Source organism: Hyaena hyaena, unplaced genomic scaffold (assembly GCF_003009895.1).
Source record: "Hyaena hyaena isolate Hyena2069 unplaced genomic scaffold, ASM300989v1 scaffold_157, whole genome shotgun sequence".
Lineage (NCBI taxonomy): Eukaryota > Metazoa > Chordata > Mammalia > Carnivora > Hyaenidae > Hyaena > Hyaena hyaena.
Genome location: NW_024080789.1, coordinates 1,072,065 through 1,092,060, shown reverse-complemented (window position 1 = coordinate 1,092,060; position 19,996 = coordinate 1,072,065). Strand labels below are relative to the sequence as shown.

The 19,996-nt window shown below is 57.1% G+C and overlaps 1 protein-coding gene across 4 annotated transcripts in view; it reads left to right on the top strand.

Annotated features, from left to right (window-relative positions):
- The window catches only part of SYNPO (synaptopodin), a 36,364-nt gene extending 16,400 nt beyond the window's left edge, over positions 1-19,964 (top strand). Inside the window, exons 1-3 of one of the 4 annotated variants that reach the window (XM_039239474.1) lie at positions 2,981-3,043; positions 9,536-11,904; positions 17,170-19,964. In XM_039239474.1, the coding sequence (XP_039095405.1) occupies positions 9,868-11,904; positions 17,170-17,853 (2,721 nt within the window). In that variant the 5' untranslated portion in view covers positions 2,981-3,043; positions 9,536-9,867 and the 3' untranslated portion in view covers positions 17,854-19,964. Of the gene's footprint in view, positions 1-2,980; positions 3,044-4,084; positions 4,240-9,535; positions 13,972-17,169 lie in introns of those variants that run through there. The other 3 variants (XM_039239473.1, XM_039239475.1, XM_039239476.1) reach the window with 3 other exon arrangements.
- Positions 19,965-19,996: the final 32 nt, after the last annotated feature.

The following is a 19,996-nucleotide window of genomic DNA, read 5'->3' as shown; positions in this document are numbered from 1 at the left end:
GGGGCGGCAGCCTCCCGCACCCCAGGGCCACAGTGCCCTCCTGGCTGTGGGGCTGTGCACAGACAGGTGGGAGCATCTTCCCTCGGAGGACTCTTGGATCTGGGGGCCGCTCCAGGGCGGATGTAGCGCATCTAGCAAGAGGCAGGCCTGGGACTCAAACCTGGTTCTCTCTGCTATAGCCCATTAGCTAGAGGCTGGCTCCCCGGGGCGCCCTTGCACACAGGATGCTGGGGGAGGAAGGGGGTGAGGGTGAGGAGGGCAAGTTGGGCCATGTGTGGCTGTGAGCAGAATAGCGATACCGGACCCAGAGAGGGCTGGAGAAGGGAAGAAGACAGACAGACAGAGTCTGAGCCCCGCAGTTATGCGCAGGTGAGTTTGTGCGACAAGGCTGAAGTTAAATCCCCATCAGGTGTGCACAGCACTTTACACTGCAGGAATCATTTCGAGTCTGCAACGCAGATACTGTCCCTGTTTTCCCAATGTGGAAGCTGAGACCCAGAAGGTGAGGTGATTTACTAAAAGTGGCCCGCAAGTGGTACAGGACGCCTGGCCACACAGGGCGTGGGAGGACCACAGGCCGCACCTCTGGCTGGACTTGGCAGAGGAAGGCCTTCTGGGAAGGGCAGGCAGGCTGGACGGCTGTGGGAGCGAGAGGCAGGAGCCCAGTCCTCACAGCACTCACGGGCCAAAGAACCTTGGCGATTCCCAAAAACCTTTCTGAGCCCCGTTTCCTCGTCCGTCAAATGGGTTTAAGGGCACCCCCAGGCCACAGCTTGCAAAGAGCAAATAAAACAACATAATAACATAGTGATGATACTTTAACCGAATACCTGGAAGGTAAGAAGTGCCCAGTAAGCAGCAGCCTGAGTGATGAAAGCCAAGTGCGCCCTGCCCTGACAAGTTGGCCCTCCCGGGCCACCTGCCCCGCCCCCAGGGATTCCCAGAGCCTTCTTTGGCAGGTGGGAGCGAGCCTGGGACCCGAGAGGGTTGGCACGGCCCCGGAGGCCGCCAGGGGAGGCGGGTGAGCACACCTCTGGGGACCGGCAGCCTCCGGAGGACAGGTAGCCTCCGGGAGGCGGGCGGACCGGTGGCCTCCAGGGGACAGGTGGCGGTCCTGTGGGCGGCTCGCTCGGGCTCCCTTCTCTGCGTCTCCACCACCGAGCCCTGCCGTCATTATCATTCCTCCTGCGTTCCTTCTCCCGGGCTATTTATTTTTCTATGAGGAAGGAATGTGGGGAATTTACCACAGGGCGCTGGCCTTCACTTTCTCTGCAGCGGCCTCTTCTGTAAGAGGGAAGCGGCCCAGACAGATGACTGAGGACGCCCGGGTGGAGGCGGAGGAGGGTCCCGGCCGCGAATCCTAGGCCACGGCGGAGGGCGGTTATGTAACCCGCCCCGAAGCCCCCGGGGCAAGTTCCGCGGTGCCTCCGCTCCCTGGGCATGCGCCCTGTAATGTACACAGTTCCTGAGCAACTCTTCCCCGTACCACCCCGGTCTAACTTCCCAGCTGGTCGGTCTTGACCTGGGGTAAGGATGGTGGAGGGGAGAGGGGTGGGGGTGGCGTTGAGCCTTCCAGCCTCTGCGGGGGGGGCTAGCCCGTGAATGCCTCCACAGCTTCATCTTTCGAGACGCAGGACACATGCCACCTCCTCCGGAAAGCCTTCCCGGATTCCTTCATCCTAATTTATCGTTTAGGCTCTATATTCTCTTAGCACTTAATGGAATATTGCGCCTCTTAGGTCTAACGCAACGATTTGTGGTTTCATCTCCCTTTTCGCCAGCGCCAGCGGAGGTGTGGCTCCCTCCCTCCTTCTCCTCACTTCTTCCAGGATCCAAGATCTTCCACCATCTTCTAGATCTATGATCTAGAGTCTAGATGAATCTGAGGTCTAGACGAATTTAGACGCTATCTCCCAGTATGAACGGTGGGGCAAACTCGGAAGGTGATTTAGACTGTGGGAGGGTTCATCCTTCAGCCACTTATTTCCTCAACACTTACTGCACCCTCTCCCAAGTGCCGGCCTCTGCTGAGCGTGGGGGCCTTCAGACAGGATGCAGGCCTTTCTGGCCCCCGCTTGCTATGGACCCAAGAGAAAGGGCTGCATCTCGATGGAGGACCCGGCGTGCCAGGCCCTGGGCTGGGTTCTGGAGACTAGAGATGGCCTAGGCCCACCCACACCCCTGGCGGAGGCAACTTAGGGGAAACCATCTCCTCCCCCAGCCCCAGCCCCAGCTCACTACCTTTTGTTTCCTGGATTAAACATTTTCTCTGGAAGGGCAGGGCGGGGCAGTCCTTTCTGCACTCCCAAGGCTCCCAGGGCCCGGATGGTGGAGGCTGGGGCAACAGGAGAGGGCTTGGCCGGGCAGGCCTGGCTTACTTTACCCGGGCTGGCCTGGGAGGCGGGGGCCTGAGTCTGAGCTTGGTTCTCTGTGAACCAACCCCTTCCGGTTTGCTGTGCACCTGGGGCTGAGCCTGCCTCTCTGGGTGGCCATTTCCAAGTCCTGAAAACTCTGATTGTAGATAAGCGTTTAGTCCAGTAGAGCGGGCAGGACAGAGGTGGTGGCTCCTGGTGCTCGCAGAGGACCCCACAGCAGATGTCTGGCAATGAGCAGTGCCTGTCGCCTAAAGGGACAGCTGGCAGCTAAGGCCCACATCGACCTGAGAGCCCTCTTCGTAGGTACCCCCAACCCAGCCCCCCTGATCCCAACCCATTTCCAGCAGGAAGGTACCAGGAGTTGGCTGGCCTGCTTCCCCTCGGGCCTGGGGCCCTGAGCTTTCTCAACCTATTGTTTCCTGTGATCCCCTTCTGCTCTGAGGCCCCTGGGCCAGCTTGAGCAGATCTGGAGCACTGATCTAGGAGTCTGGATGGATTGGTGAGGGCTTCCCGGAGGAAGCGGCAGCTGGGCTGGGCCTGGAACCGTGGGTGGGGGAAACAAGTGTGCTCGGTAGGCAGAGCTCTTCAGAAGGAGGGGCCCAGGCTTGTAGTCAGACTCCCAGCTCCAACTCTGCTCTGCCTGCCCCTTGCTGGCTCTGAGGCCTGGGGTGAGTTCTCTAATTCTGTGGGTCTCATTTTCCTCAACAGAGGTTAGGGAGCGTCCCTTCTGAGTTGCTCTGAAGATTCGATGAGAAAATACATGCTAAGCCCTTCGCTTAGCAGCATCTGGTGTTCCTCACACGCTGGCTATTGTCGTCCTCATTGACTTCATCATTATTCTGTAAGCACTCATGGAAAGGACGGGGGACAAGGAGGGAATACAGAAGTGAAGCAGTTGAGGCCCCTGCCTTGCCCCGGAGGCTCTTGCAGTCTGGGCGGGAGGTGTTGGAGGCAGGCGGTGGGGAGAGGGAGGGCTGCAAAGCAAGCCCTTGGGAGGAGGCAACGTGGTGGGCCCTGGACTGGGCACTGGGCCACCCTGTTTGGACTCTGCCTCTGCCCAGCTGGGCCTCCTTGAACAAGGCACTTCACCCCCCTGAGCCCGTTGCTTCTCTAACATGGGAGGAGGGTACCGCGAACCTCAGGGTTGCTGTAAATGAAGCAAGGACCCGGCGTGTGGGGAGCCCACGCTGAAGGGTAATTCTTACTCCTGTGAATAATATGCAAAGCGACAAGGTTATTAAGTGGTGCATGTAACACATTGGTGGATCAGGGGAGGCTTTGGGGGGGAGTGGTGGCATTCGAGGGAGGTGTGAAGGCTGGGGCATGTAGAAAGGATGTGAGACAGAGAAGGGTTCCTATAGAGGGGTCGGAGCGAACCACACAGGGAGGCAGGGACTCACAGGGTGGGCATGGGGACCGCGGGCCATTGGATTTTCTCTGGTTGCTGAGGGCACAGAGAGCAGGTTAGCAAGCTCTCAGGAAGGCTCTGGAGTCAGGGGCCCTGAATGCCAGGATGAGGACTGGCTGTTTGATCCTCCACATCCTGGGGAGGCAGGAGAGAGAAGTGAGTGAAGCCAGGCAGAGGAAGATGAATCTGGCAGCATGGGGCGGGTAGATTGGCGGAGGAGAGACTGGGGGCGGAGAGGCCATTTAAAAAGCTGTTGCAAAATCGGTTTTCCTGATAAAGAGCTGGGCTGAGTCATCTGTGGAGGAGAGAAGTCACATCCAGCTTCTCCGTTGCCTTCGATGTGGGATTTTCCTCTCTTTGTCAGCGAGGCAATTGGCTGCCTTTCCCGGAGGCTTTGAGAACCGAGGCCGGCTCGGCATCCAGGGCTGGGCTGCAGAGAGGACCCAGCTGGAGTGAGTAAGATGAGCCCTTGGAGGTGCCTTTGTGGTCTGGGGTGTGTGACTTAGGGCATATGGCATCCCTCTCTGATCTCAGTTCCCTTCTGGGCATCAAGAGAAGAGGCATGTGACGACTTCTGCCAGCCTGTCAGTGGCAAGGCAGGAGCCAGGTGTGGGACTCCCATCCCTGTTCTTACGCATCTCCCATGGCCTGGCAGTCCTCCTCACCTTAGTATGAATTATTCTCCTCCTGAGAGGAGGGCTGGCAGTCTGCCGCAGTTCAGTCAGGTTGCACTCACTGGGACTTTGGCGTGGATGGAGAACTCCCTAGGGAATGGAGGCTGCGTCATTTCCTCCTTTCTGCCGGGAGGATATGGGGCAGGGGCTGGCAAGGCGGTGAGGCCATTACTCAGGCCCAGTTCATCTTCCTGCCCCCAGCTGAGCCAGAGGTTGTACAGCCAGCCATCGGTTCCTTCCTGACCCCGGCAGGGGGGCAGTTTACTCGGCCTGTTTACCTGTCCCAGTGCCAAGACTCCCAGGCGGCCACAATGGGCTGCCTCCAGCCAGTCTCTATTCCCACCTCTGGCTCCCTGTCCCACTCCACCCTGCTTGGGGCCTGGATACTCCCATTGACGGCAGCCGTGTGAAGAAGCATTTCCTTGAATTCTCTCCCTGTCCTGACCTTCTGCTCTGGCCTCCCTTCCCTTGCCCCACCTCCTTCCTTCAGATTCTCCATCCAGACAATCCTGATGGTCAGCAGACCAGGCAACTGCCTACAGAGGTGACAGGGGTGGGAGAAAGGGGTTATCCCCGCCAGAGCATGACTGGAACTTGGGTCTCCTGACTCCCAGTACCAGGCTGTTTTCACTCCAATGGCCTTTCATCTCCTAGCAGTCATTTCTACATTAGTAAGAATGAGTTTTTTTCGGCTCTTCTCCTGAGAGGCAGAAGGGAGAGAAGGCCTGGGTTGTTCTAGGCTGCTGACAGGAGAGAGCGCACTGCCGGGGGCATTGATCATAAGATGAGGAAACAGGTGGTTCTCCAGACCATTATCCAAGAGCACTGGACCCAAAGTCTGGGTCTGAAAGGCAGAACGGTTAAGAAATGAGACTCTGCAACCAGACTTTGAGTTTCAGTTGGAAAGGTCCCAGCTCTGCTACTTGCAAGTTGTATGGCCTTCGACAGGTCTCTCTGAGCTCGTCTCATCTGCAAACTGGGGAGAATGTTAGCGCTTACCTCTCAGAGTTTTGGGGGAGAATTGAATAGGATAATGTGTGTAAATGGTGCAGATAGTGAGGGCTGCATGGTCACAGAAGCCACTGTAGCCCTCATTCTGACAGCTGTACTTGGGGTTTCTGTCCCCCAACACTTAGGGACTTACCCCTGTTGGACCCGGCTCTCCTGACCCTGGGCAGCTCTTCCTTGTGTCTGCCCTCACCCCTTCCTCTCCTGAAGGCCTGTCTTCAGAGCTTCTGATCTAAAGTCCAGAGTAGGTCTTTCAAGGGCCAGCACCCCAACCTGAGAAGAGGGGGTGTGTGGCTGGCACAGGCCTGCAGCCAGGCAGATGGGGGGCTCAGCGAGATATCTGGGCCCTGTGGCCCTTGGCCAGCACCATCTTGGATCTGGCTGGCTGGGGCGTGGCCAGGGGCAACAATCCTGCATTGGGGAATGTTGCATGGACCTGCCTTCCCTGGCGCCCTGACGTGGGGGGCTCTGGGATGCCTGTGGTCAGCCCAGCTCCCTTCTCTTGGCTTTGTTTGTGCAGGGTGGCAGAAATCGCCTGGATTGCTGGCAGGGTCTTGCCCAAGTCTCCTGCCGGATTCCTTTTCTGTGGAGTCACTGCAGGCTGGGGGAGGGGGCACCGGAGCTTCCTTGGAGGCTGGGCTCTTTCACCCCTGGGCCTTTTCTGCTGCCCTCCCCCTGCCCCAGAACAGCAGCGTGGGGGAAGTTCTGAGCCCAGCCGAGGCCTGCTCTTCCACCCTTTCCCTCTCGAAGCCTCCCAGCTTATCCCCGAGGGCCCTTCATGCTCTGACATTTGAGCATTTTCTAAACCCGTGGCCTTTAGAGCCAGTCTGGGGATAGGGTGGAAGCAGAGAAGTAAGGAGAAACACAGGGAATCACAGGGACGTTGGGAGGTCTGGATTATTCAGATGCAGAAGCACTTTTCTGGAGCCTCACGCTGTGGGAACCTGTTGGCCAGAAAGCTTGGTGCTCTCTGGAGTCTCTTAGAGCCGGGGGTGAGCCAGCTCCTCTACCTTCTGGCCACGTGACCTCTCTGAGCCTTGGTTTTCTCATCAGTAAAAAGTGGATAATCATAGTTGATGCTTCGTAGCACTGTTGTGGAAATTAGATAATGTGTATAATCAACATTAGCAATTGTGTCTTAAGACACATTGTTGGGGCTCCGGACATGTATCCCGACCACGCCCCAGGGGGATACGATTTATATCTGTGAATCTCTGCAGGGCTGTCAGGTTGGAAGGAAAAAGCTTTTTGTCCGTGGCAGTAGGGGACAGAACCGTGTCCAGCAGTTGGGACGTTAGTTGGTGGAAGGCACCTCTCTAGGGTAGTGAGCTCCTTGTGGTGGAGGATGTACACAGAGACTTGGAACTCAGGGCCGTGGTTTTAGGGACACAGGAATTATGCATGCAGTTGGACCTAGTGACCGCCCTCTCTGAGATTCTAAGGTTCTGCGATTTGGGACAATAATCCCTCCCTCTCCATAACTCTGGAATCCCCTGCTGAGTGACCTTAAGAGAATCACATTCCCTCTTAGGATCCTGGTCTGTGGAGTGAATCTCCTTGGCTAGAAAAATCTCTGACCCCTTCCAGGGATTAAAGAAGGGTCGCTAACCTGAAGCTTCTCTCAGGGAGCTTGAGCCCTCTTTCCCTGTCCGCTGGGCTTGGTGACAGTGAGCAGCGCTGGTATTCATGACCTCACCGCCACCTCCCAGCCCGAACGTCAGTGCTTTATCACTTCTTCTCAGTCCAGGAAGCAGGCTCCGAGAGGTGTGGTAACTTGCCAAGGTCTCACAAGTAACAAATGGCAGGGCCCGGACTGGGACCAGGGGTCCTGGTTTCTAAGCAGAGCAGAGGAGACAGACATTGCAGGAGCCAAACGACCTCTCAGGGCCCTGCTGTGCAGCTGACTCGCCTCTACATACAAACCCCCCACCCAGGGCAGAGCCTGGCCAAACCTGCAAATCCCTCATCTTTTATGGATGGCGTGATCCAGGCAGGAGAGGAGCCCTACCGGAAGGGCGCAAATGTCAGGGGCACATGGGGCTGTTCTGGACAGGTGGGCACAGGTTGGGGAGGGGGAGCCAGATCCTGAAGGGAGGTGGGAAGAAGGAGTTTGGGGCCAGAGAACCTAGGCGGCTATTCTGCTCCATGTGGCCCTCTTTGCTGACCCTAGTGTGAGCTCTACTCTGCACCTTCACTCTCTGGACCTCAGTTTCCTCACCTCTACAATGCGGGGGGGGGGGGGGGGTTGGTCAAATAGCTCCTCTGGAAGGGCCCTTTCAGCTCTGGGAGTCCATGAATTCTGAGCGTCGCTGGCAGGATGCCTAGAAAGACTGTCCCTGGAGACCCATTCAGCATGTCACGGCCACTGCTAATGAGGGCATGGTAGGAGGGAGAGCAGGGTCAGATTCCTCAAGAACTAATTAGCTTCCCACAGTAGGGAGGGGCGGGAGGAGGATGACCGAGGGAGGAATTTTCCCAGCCACTGACTGAGCTGGTAACTGTGGCCACAGGCTATCTCATCCATCTGTCCACTTGTCCATTTGTTCATTCATTGTTCAATAAGCATAAATTGAGTGCCAACGGTGTGCCACCTGGTCTCTGGGGAGATAAAGAGAAATGGTTGCCTACAGCGAACTTACAGATTAACAGGGGTCTGACCCCAGCCTGATCGCCGACCTGAGGCCCCAGACTCCAGCCCTAGACTGAGCCTGACCCCCCACTGACTCTGTCTCCTATAGTGGCTCCCTATAAGTTACCAAAGGGGCCTTTTGGGACATGCAGGCATCTTGAGCATGGGTTGTGAGCCCAGACGGGACTGGGTCTGACTCCCCTGGCCACTCTTTGCTGTATGACTGCGGGTGAGTTATATACACAGCCTCTGGACCTCATTTTCCACTTCTGTAAAATGGGCAAGTAACATTTGTCTCCTAGCGTTCTTGTGAGGACAACATCAACAAATGCAAAGTTCTAGTACAGTAGCTGCTGAAATTAGCCTGATGTATTACTTTTATGATACAAAAATTATGAGAATTTTAAAATGATTATGTAAATAAAAATGGGAAGAAACTGCGAGAAGAAACTGGTAACAGTGGTTGCCTGATTTGTGGTGCGGATGCTCAGGGGTGGAGCGACTTTTTTTTTACTGAACACTTTTTTGGTTTTCTAAATTTTAAAATTTTTTGACCATGTGAACGTATCACCTATTCTAAAAAGAGGAAGTGTTAGTGTCAGCAAATGACTCTACTGAGAAGTGTAAAGGCCCCTAAAGACAGGCACATAGAAAATGTCCAGGGGTTCATTCATGCATTCAGTAATGCCTACCGAGTGCCCTCCTTATGCCAGGCACTATTCTAGGGGCCAGGGATTGGATGATGACCAAGTCAAGCAAGGTCATTGCCCCCTTAGAGCTTACGTTCTAGGTGGGGAGACTGATGACAAACAAGGGTCTGTATAAAGAGGAAAATTCCAAATGATGGCGAATGCCATGAAGAAAATAAGACAAAAAGATGAGATAGGAGAAGGGAGAATTGACTAGAGAGGAAGACCCCTCCAGAGAGGGACCATTCAGGTGAGCAAGCAAGGAACCAACATGGAATGCTATCTGGGAAAAGATCATTCCAAGCAGAGAGAAAAGAGCAAGTACAAAGGTCCCGGGACAGGAACAATCTTGGCATTTCCAGAGGATTGAACGAATGCCAGCAAGGCAGAGCCTAGTGAGTGGAGAAGGGTGGTAGAGAATGAGTCAGGGATGTGGTGGGACCTTTACTGCTAGGGTGAGGTGTTCTTGCTGTATTTAATAAAGTACAATATCAACAGCCTTCATTCGGGGGAAGCCAAATGAGGGGCCGGTTCATCCCGAAAGGGTCATCAGGGGAGGTTTGTACATGGGTGGTGGCATTTGAGTTGGGCCATGATTGTTGGGTCAGGGGTCTTTATGAGGAGAGGGGATTCCAGGAAATGGCAAGTAAAGATCAAATTCCAGAGGAAAAGATCATCTGTCGGAGGGGCACGGTGGCCATCTGTCTGTCTGTCTCTCCACGTGCTAACTGGATCTCTGTCCCTCTCTGCAGCCTTGGGCCACAGCAGCAGCCCCACTGAGAAAGATCTGAAAGAGGCCAAGGCCCGCAGCCAACAGATCGCAGCACAGCTGACCACCCCGCCCAGCTCCAACTCGCCAGGCGTCAGGCTCTTCTACAGGCGCCGGCAGAGGGTGAACCAGTTCACCTTGGAGCACCCAGGCCGGAGGGAACGGAAGCCCAGCCAGGAGTCCCTCAGATTGCCCCCTGCTAGCACTGCAGGCTATGCCCCGGGGCCAGGCCTGAGTCCCACCTCACTCCCTGAGCCAGACCCTCCAAGGAACACCGACAGCCAGAGCCCTGACATAGGGGTCCCCGCTCACAGCATGGAGGGGTGCTCAGAGAAAGCCAGCTTGCTGCGGCACCTGGAGAAGGTGGCCAGCGAGGAGGAGGAGGTACCGCTGGTGGTTTATTTGAAGGAGAACGCAGCCCTGCTGACAGCCAATGGGCTGCACCTCTCCCAGAGCCGAGACACCCAGCAGACCCCACCAAGTCCGCCTACGGCTGAGACCCACAGCCCAGCTGTGGACGTCAACCAAAACCTGTCCTCACTCAGTGCCACCCTCAACACACCAGCCTCTACCAGCAACCATAGCCTGCCAAACGCAGACGTCAACCAGAACCCACCGGCAACTGTCACCCCACAGAGCCTGCCGCTTTCAAACAGCCAGCAGCCCTCTGAAACACAGCTCCCTCCTAATGGCACAGCGCCAGATGCCAAACCCAGCCCCCCATGTGCCAGCAGTCAGCCCCCAGCGCCAGCTGCAGAGGTGAAATCCAGCACACTCCTAATTGATAAGATGTCAGCCCCGCCTCCCACCACCAACACCTTCTCCAGAGAAACCACCCCCATCTCCAGCTCTGGGACCCCAGCTCCAGATTTCGTGTCCAGCTCCCTGATCCTCGATGTGCAGCCCAGTGTCCCAGTGGTGTCAGCAGAGCCTGAGACGTCTGCATGGGCAGCCCCGCCCCCGGCCACCAAGCTGTACAGCGAGGTCCACTTCACACTGGCCAAGCCTCCATCAGTGGTCAACAGGACCGCCAGACCCTTTGGGATCCAGGCTCCCGGGAGCACCAGCCAGGTGGAACGGAGCCCCATGGTAGAGAGACGCCATCTCGGGGAGAAGGCCCTGGCTCCCCAGGCCCCAAGCATGGCAGACAGGAGCCCTCGGCCACAGAGACATGTGATGTCCCACAGCCCCATGGTGGAGAGGAGGCCCATGGCACAGCGAAGCCCTGCTTTGGAGAGGCGCCCCTTGGGGAACTTCACCCCACCCCCCACCTATGCTGAAACCTTGTCCGCGGCCCCCCCGGCTTCCCGGGTGAGGTCTCCCCCATCCTACTCTGCCCTGTACCCCAGCTCCGACCCCAAGCCCTCACATCTGAAGGGCCAGGCAGTTCCTGCCAGCAAGACGGGCATCTTGGAGGAGTCGATGGCCCGCAGGGGCAGCCGCAAGTCCATGTTCACCTTCGTAGAGAAGCCCAAGGTGACCCCGAATCCAGACCTGCTGGACCTGGTACAGACGGCGGATGAGAAGCGGAGGCAGAGGGACCAGGGCGAGGCGGGCGTGGAGGAGGAGCCCTTTGCCCTGGGGGCCGAGGCCTCCAACTTCCAGCAGGAGCCAGCACCCCGGGACAGGGCCAGCCCGGGGGCAGCCGAGGAGGTCCTCCCGGAGTGGGCCTCGTGCCTCAAGTCGCCGCGCATCCAGGCCAAGCCGAAGCCCAAACCCAACCAGAACCTGTCCGAGGCCTCTGGGAAGGGGGCTGAGCTCTACGCCCGGCGCCAGTCCCGGATGGAGAAGTATGTCATCGAGTCCTCGGGCCACACCGAGCTGGCCCGCTGCCCTTCACCCACCATGTCCCTGCCTTCGTCCTGGAAATATTCCACCAATGCTCCCGGTGGCTTCCGAGTGGCATCCCGGAGCCCAGCTCGGACCCCGCCCGCCTCCCTCTACCATGGCTACCTGCCTGAGAATGGGGTCCTGCGCCCCGAGCCCACCAAGCAGCCCGCCTACCAGCTGCGGCCGTCGCTCTTCGTCCTCTCGCCCATCAAGGAGCCCGTCAAGGCCTCTCCGAGAGCCGCCTCTCCGAGAGCCGCCTCGCCCGCCAAGCCGAGCTCCCTGGACCTGGTGCCCAGCCTGCCCAAGGCCGCTCTCCCGGCATCCCCAGCCCTGCCTCGGCCCTCCCGCTCCTCACCGGGCCTCTACACCTCCCCCGGCCAGGACGGCCTCCAGCCCACAGCCGTGAGCCCCACCTACAGCAGTGATATCTCCCCCGTGTCACCCTCTAGGGCATGGTCTCCCCGCGCCAAGCAGGCCCCCAGGCCCTCCTTCTCCACCCGGAATGCTGGGATCGAGGCTCAGGTGTGGAAGCCTTCCTTTTGCTTCAAGTAACGGGCCCTGCACGGATCCCACTGCCTGGCAGGGCCCCCTTTCCGAGGGCCGGATGGAGAGCAGATGTGGCTGGAAGTGGCACAGAGCTGAGGGTCAGGAGTATGGGGACTCGGGGCTCAAAGGCGGATGCTGCCACCAGCTAGCTTTGTGACTTTGGGCAAGTCACCTCCCCTCTCTGGGCTGCAGCTGCTCCTTCCCCGGCACAAGGGTCATTAGACTCCATGTCTGAAGGATCTGCAGTCCGATACTGGATAGTGGGGAGGGTCCCTGAGAGAGAACTCCCCTTGGCAGGCCAACATGAGGCCGGGGGGCTTCCTCTGGCCTTTGTGAGCTGTAGGGATGCCAGCGTCTTGCTGGGGAATGGCCTAGAAGGGGACCCTAACACGGGCTTCTGGAGCAAACAGAGCCTGCCAGTGCCTCTGTGCAACTAGCCAGCCAAGGGTCTGCCTCCTCAGCTGCCCCGGATCCTGGCATCTTTCTGCCTGTCGCTGGCTTCTTACCTGCACAGGTCTGTCTCTTCCACCTCTGCCTTCCGGACGCCGTCTCCTCTCCGCTGCTTCAGAGAGCTTCGCCTCAGGCTGCCACATTTTCTCTCGTGGGCTCTCCGGCTGGAGGAGGACTTAGCCTGCCGCTGCTGTCTGGCGCTTTTCTTCCTGCCCCTCTGCTCACCTGCTTCTGTGCCCTCTCCAAACACCCGGCTCTGCTTCTGGGGCTAGCTGGAGCCGTTCATCCCCCACTCCACCCGGCGTGCGAAGTCCCAGGGAGTCCCTGAGAGAAGGGGAACCCTGTAGAAGGATGTGCAGATATGAGTGTGCAGCGAGGGAGCCAGCCCCCAGCCCCCCGCCCCTGCGGGCAATGTATCCATTGGCTAGTTTAGCTTCGACCTCAGCCAGGAACTGCCCAGCTGAACGCAGCTACCTCTGTGCAGAGGAAGGGGCCCCAGGCAGAGAGGCCGGAGAGGAGGGTCTGGTCCCGTCTCAGCTTCCCCTTCACTGTGTGAGTCTAGCTGAGTTACTTTCCCTTTCTGGGCCTCAGTTTTCTTATTTATATAGTCAGGGCCCCCTTCCGGCTGTGACAGTCTTCGAGGATGGAGGGGATAGGCTGGTGCTTTGGGAGAAAGGTCTTGTAAGTGATAAGACAGTCCCCTGGGAAGAGAGGGGGAGGGAATGGGCTGTTGCCATAGAGCCGCTGGAGATGAGAGGTCTGTAAGGGCATCCTGGGGAGGGTGTGGCTGCAATGAGCTGCTTCAGGAAGTCAGGGGACCAGAAGCCTAGGCAGGGATGGCATAGGCTCAGAGTGGCTTAGGGACACTAGCAACACGGCAAGGGATCTGGCAGGGGCCTAGCAGTTCGGTGGGACAGAGAAGGAGACAAGGTTTTGAGGAAAGGGCTGGCACTTAAGAAATCTGGATTCTACCAGATTAATTCTATGTGTCTCTTTGGGTCTCAGTTCCTCCATCCCATCAGGATGCTGAGTCAGGTAGTGTGAGATCCTCACCACCTCCGGACACCTTTGATGTGATGCAGCCCCCAAACCAGGCTCTGTGGGGGGTGAGAGAATACAGGCGCAAGCAAGTGGCAGAATTCATATGGAAGCTTCCCAAGCCTGGGGGCTGAGCACCACCCACTTTCTCTTCCCCAGCCCTATTTCTGGGCTCCCCAGCGGGGCGAGGGGTGGTGGAGGCGGTGCCCGTGCTGGGCTGAGCCTGCAGTTTTCGTGAGCTCTGGGCTCGTCTCCATGGGAACAGGGGGTGCCATCCTAGTGAGTTCATTCTGCCCAGAACTTGGGGGCAGGCGTGGGGGAGTCGTAAGTGAGCCCAGCCTCTGCAGGCCAGTCCCCTCCCAGGACAGAGTGAGGCCCCTACCCGGGACCCCTGCTCCCTTTCACCACCACCACCACCCCTCCCCCGCCCCACCCCCAGGGCCAGCAGTGGAAGAGCCCACCCACCATCCTGCAGCTCCTGAGGCCAGCCTGGCCCAGATCTTCCCTCAACTTTGTTTTCTCTCCTGTTCTCAATACACTCAGCCTCAAATCTGTCTTGCTTCTTTCTTTCTTCCGCGCTCCCTGGCTGGTGGTCAGGGCTCTCTCCTTCCTCCCTGATTCTGGCCTGGGAGTTGGGGGGCGGGACGACTCAGTTGCTGTGTGTGAATGTGTGGTGCGTCTCACGTGCTGTTTGAATCTGCTGTGTGTCTGGATCTGCCGCGGGTATAGATGTGTGCTGGCCTGGAAGCGAGGGGTGCCTCTCTCTCTTCCTTGGGTCAGCACCCAGGGAACCATAGTACCATGGAAATCACATCCTTCTGTTTTCTCCTTCCTTCAGAGATTAGCCAAAAAGGCTGTAGAACATGGGTAAGACTCACAGCCCCTTACAGTCCATGTTTGTTTGAGTTATTTAAAAGTGGAATTAAAAAATTTTTTTAATGTTTATTTTTGAGAGAGACAGAGAGACAGAGCATGAGCGGGGGAGGGGCAGAGAAAGAGGGAAACAATCTGAAGCAGGCTCCAGGCTCTGAGCTGTCAGCACAGAGCCTGACATGGCACTCGAATCATGAACTGTGAGATCATGACCTGAGCCGAAGTCGGACACTTAACCAACTGAGCCACCCAGGCGCCCCTAAAAGTGGAATTTAAATGCCTTTAGCCAGAGCATATACTTTCTGGTTCCCTCAGGGCCCCTCCTCCTCTCCCTGTTACCTAAATCTGGCAATGCCCCATATTTGTCACTTCCTAGCTTCTGAAAACCGAGTTACTGCCCCTGGTGGAGAGGAGCAAACTGCCATCAAGAGTCAGAAGTGAGTTGTAGTCCCAGATCTACACCTGAGTCCTTGCGTGACCTTAGACAGCCCCTTCTCACCTCTGGGCCTTACTTTCCCTTCCGTCCAATGAAAGGATTGCAGAAGGCAATCTAGGAGCTAGCTCTGCTTGCTCTCTGATGGTTCCTGTCTGACACCTCTGTTCAAGCCTTCACCCCACACATGTGCCCTGCAGTGGGGCTAGGGCGGGGTTAGGTGGGCGCTTCTCTCTGAATCTTCACCCATGTGCATTTCCAGGGAGCTCTGGCTTATATAATGCATTGAGAGTTTTGTCAGAAAGTGAACAGTCCTGATTTCTCACAGCTTTTTTGTATTATGACCCCACCTCCCCCCCCCAATGTCCCCCCCACTCCTCCCCTCCCCGCACATACAGACTCAGTACCCAGGCATGGCAGTTCCGATGAGGTCAGGTCTGGCCTTCCTCCAAATGGTGAGATGCTGCTTACCACTGCCCAACATTCCAACCCAGGCCTGGGAAGTCAGTCTAGGGCCACTTGCTGGCTCAAGCCCTCCCCTTGAGGCCACCAAAGGCAGAGATAACTCTTAAAGACGACAGACAGGTATGATAAGTCTACCTGCCCTAGGCCGCCCTTCTACTGGCTGCAGAACCCTGGTCCTCTTGCCCTAATTCTTGTTGATGGGCTGGGATCATGAACTCCTGGCCCCACTTCCTGAATGTGTCTGCAATGTATAGTAGACAGAGCAGCTCCCCGTGTCTCAGGCTCACATATACACAGCTCTGCCCCTGGGAGTGAAAGGGGTGGATACCATGCTGAGTTTTAACTTTTCCAAATTGATGATTGGGGTCTTGGATATCCCCAGGAGGTCCCTCAGGGTCCCTCCAGCATTATTATCCCATGAAAAACCTCCTATTCCGATGTACAACATTTTTCTTTAGGTTTAAGGGACCCCGTTCTGAGTCAGCCCATCTAGTAGCTGCTGCACTATACGGAGAAAACTTATTTCACTACTTCTTTTTGATTGGGAGAAATCGGATTCTGATTGGATGAGAGGCTGACGGGCTTGGCTGTGGCTGATTCCTGATTGGTTGAAAGAATGGATCTTTTGAATGATTCTAGATTTTGACTGAGTAGAAGACACTGAACGGGCTGGCTAGTTCTGGACTCTGAGGAATGACTGCTGGTGAACTTGGGTTGGATTGAAGGCTGAGTGGACTGGTGTACTGCTGCAGTCTGATTGGATGAAGAGTTGGATGATTTAGCCGATATAAGCTGGGCATGGATTCCAAAGCCCAAACCAGTTTTTCCAACTGCTCAGGCATCGTGTAGCCTTTGAATGGGGGGTCGTCACCCACACACATTTCCTGGTGCGACAGAACACACCAGATAGTTTTTTACACCTCTGAACTTCATTTTCATCCGTGTAAAATGGGTGTGATAATGCCAGCTACCTCATCACTATGTCGTGAGGATCTCATGAGAGATAACAGGTGACACTGCAACTTGTAGATTGGAAGGTCCTTAAAGAGATAGGAAACAGGTACAGTAGTAAAAAGCAGAGCAGTGACCTCAGAGATGTTCACGAACCTGGCCCCACCGAATCCACACTCCCTACCCCATGCTGACCAGAAGTCCAGTCAGGGGGGCGTGCTGTCTAGGGCAGAATGACCCAACTGCCTTTGGTGTTCCCATCTGTCAGTGGGAACTTCCTCTCCGCTCAGGGCATTCAAGGAAAAATTTGGAGGTGACCATGGCAGCATGGCAACGGGGTCGGGGTTAAGGGGGCCGTTCCCTAGTCTTTAAGAATAATGATCAATATTTTTGTCTTAAAAATTTCCAATAGATAATACAACCATATGTTTCAGAAACCTAATCTTACGTAGAAAGTAATACATTAAAGCTTTACTCCCACCCTGTGGCCATGTACCCTGCCCCAGCGGCCCCATTTCCCAACAGAGACCCACTTTGGCTAGTGTCACGTGAATCCTTCCAGTATTTCTTTACGGTAAATAACATCTACTGAGCCCTCGCGCTCCCCCACGGCATCCCCCAATACATGTAACATTCTTTCACATGAGTTATCTCGTTTAATCCTCACAGCCCCATAGAGTATGTGCTGATATTACACCCCCATTTTACAAAGGAGGAAACAAGCCCAAAGGCTTCCAGTTGCTTCCCTTGCTGAAACAACTTGCCCAAGTTCATTCAGTAAGAAAAAGGGGTCTGTCCCCAAAGCGAGCGTTCTTAACCGCTGGTCACCTGCCTCCCTGTTAAGCGCAGAGACAGGCAGCATGGGCTGAGAGCGGGGACGCCTGCGTTTTACTGCAGGCCCTATTTCTCTGACTTGGGTGCCTGGCTTCCCGACTCTGTACGATGGACACACCAGACTCGGTCCCTCCCGAAACCCGGGTCTAGAGGACTGAGCACTAACGCCTTCCCCGCCCTCTCTGCTCTCTCCCCAGGACCGCCGGGAGAGCCTGCCCACCTCCCCGCCCTGGACGCCGGGCGCCTCCCGGCCCCCCAGCAGCCTGGACGGCTGGGTGAGTCCGGGGCCGTGGGAGCCGGGCCGCGGGAGCAGCATGAGCAGCCCCCCGCCGCTCCCGCCGCCGCCGCCCATGTCTCCCTCGTGGAGCGAGCGCTCGTTGTCCCCGCTGCGACCTGAGACAGAGGCGCGGCCTCCCAGCCGCCAGCTGCAGGCCCTCCTGGCGCGAAACATCATCAACGCGGCCCGGCGCAAGAGCGCCTCCCCGCGGCCGGCGGGCGCCGAGAGCCTGCGGCCCTTTTCCCCGCCGGAGGCGCAGCCGCCGCCGCCGCCGCCGCCGCCGCCGCCGCCGCGCCTGCGCTCGCCGAAGCCCGCCCGGCCCGGCCCCGCCCCCGCCCCCGGGGCCACTTTCTCCCCCATCCCGCGCAGCCCGCTGTCCGCCGGGCCCTCGCCTTGCGCTAGCCCTCGGAGCCCGTTGCCGGCGCCGCCCAGGCCCTTCCCCTACCGCCGCTCGCCCACAGACTCCGATGTGTCCCTCGATTCCGAGGACTCCGGGGCCAAGTCGCCCGGCATCCTCGGCTACAACATCTGCCCCCGCGGGTGGAACGGCAGCCTGAGGCTCAAGCGTGGCAGCCTCCCCTCCGAGGCCTCCTGCACCACCTAAAGCCTCCCCCGCTCCCGCTCCATCCCCACCCCGGGAGGACCGAGCTAGAAGAGTTATGGGGCTTGGTAGATCCTAGCCCCACATCCCCACGGGGCCTGGCCTCTTTGGACAAGGGGTCAGGGGAGTAGAGCTCTGGGCCTGGGGCTGGGGTAATGATTCAAGTTTGGGTCCTAGCCCTTATTCTAATCAGTCAGTCAATGCGTGACCCTGGGCAAGACCCTTCCTCTGTCCAATCCTCAGCTTCCCCATCTGTTTAGTGGGGCTTTGGCCAAGGTAATCTTCACAGGTCTAGATTCACCCTCCCCTCCCATCAGTACACACATGTGCCTTGGAAGAGGTGGGGTGCTGTGTATATGGACCCGTGGGCTTGCTGGTGCAGACCAGGGTTCCATATTCCTCCCTCCCTTCCTGCCTCTGCTCTCTGGAGTCTGGCAAATGAGGGGTGTGTTCAGAAGATCCTAGGCCTAAGTTCTCCGTCCAGGCCCTGGCTTGACCACCCGCCTCCCTGGCACCAAGTCCCAGGCAGGAACAGCTGTTTTCCATCCCTTCCCAGACAAGCTCTATTTTTACCATGGTGACCTTTAGAGAGGTCTCCCAGGCCAGCTCAAGGTGCCCGGCTGGCCTCTCTGGAGACAAGAAGTGGGAAGATTCCTCCTCCCGGATCCCTCTCATGCTTTCCCCACCTCAGCTCAGACTGCCTGGGCATCTTACCTGCCACCAGAGAGGAGAGCTGTAAGGTGATGACTTACATCCCCAGCCCCAGGACTTGGGCGCCCAGGATGCTACAGGTGCCTCCGAGCCACCTGTCTCTTCTGGGCCCTCTCATGGCAGGTTCCGCGCTAAAAGCTGAGCTGGGAGAGATGAGTTGATATAGAGCTATCTGCTACCCTGTGGCTTTACCTGCTGGCCCTGAGTTTGAGGTTGCCTACTTGGAAAGAGGGAAGAGTTCCTTGTTATAGGAAGTATTCAAGCAGGAGCCAGGATGCATAGAGGAGATTCTAGTGGGAGGTGGATTGGCTCGGATGACCTCTGAGGGCTCTCCCAGTCCTGAAATGCATTCCATGGTGTTAGGAAGGGAAGGAGAGTGGAGCCAGAGGATTGGCTGGGCAGATTGGGGGCAGATAAGAATGGGCAGGTGAGTGAGGGGTTAGACTCATAGAGTCTGCCTATGTTTCTGGTTCCTTAGGAAATACCCCCCTATGCTTCAGTTTTAGGCCCCAGTATGCATATCCTGCCCAGGTGAGTGGGCACTGCTCTGCCCTGTCTCTTTCCCATTACACTCTGGCCTAGCTAGTGGCTGGTGCCCAGTGACCTCGAGGAGCCTGGCTGCAGGCCCTGGCCTGACCCTGAGATTTTGGTGGTTCTCATTCCAATCCCCAGGAGGGACAGGGCATGGGAGAGATGTGGCTGAATTCTATAGTTTCCAGAGTCGGCTGGTGATAACTTCTAGAGGTTCAGAATGTCAGCCTCAGGATACTAAGAGCAGAGGAGCATAGGGGTGGGGCCTGGAATGGGCTGAGGATCAAAGAGATGTAGGGGAAAGGGTACCAGGATGTTGCTAAAGGTGAGGGACCCGGTGTGATTGGGGTTAGGGGTAGACTTACCCACCCATCAGGTGATGTTAGACCTGGAACCCCTAGGTGATGGCTAGGGAAAGTTGGGGCCACAGTGGGAGAGAGCTGGGTGGGGTACTTTGGAATAAAGGAGTGATCCCAGAGGGTGCCTAGGGCCTAAGCATTGGGAACACAGGCCCTGACAGTGGGAAGGTAAGAGGGTGCTCCTGCTTGGTCAATGATGAGTGACCACATTTACCAAAGTCTCCATCTGTTTCAGGGCTCCTTATAGCACAGGAGATGGGGGCTAAGGGCCTCTTTTCAGAGAAGAGACACTATCAGGCCCCTGGCTAAGGCCAAAGCATAGAAAATCCACTTCTGCCTGCATTTCCCCCAAGAGCCAGCAGGAGGCAGCCTTGAGAAGCTGCGGTTCTCCTGGCTGTTCTCTCCCTGTCACTGCCTTCTCCCCGCCGAACCCCACCCCTATCCTCTAACCCACTAGAGACTGCCTCCTGTAGAATTCATCTCTGGCCCTCAATAAATGCTTCCTGCATCCTTCTGCCTCCTGTGTCATTTTCAGCTGTGTCTGA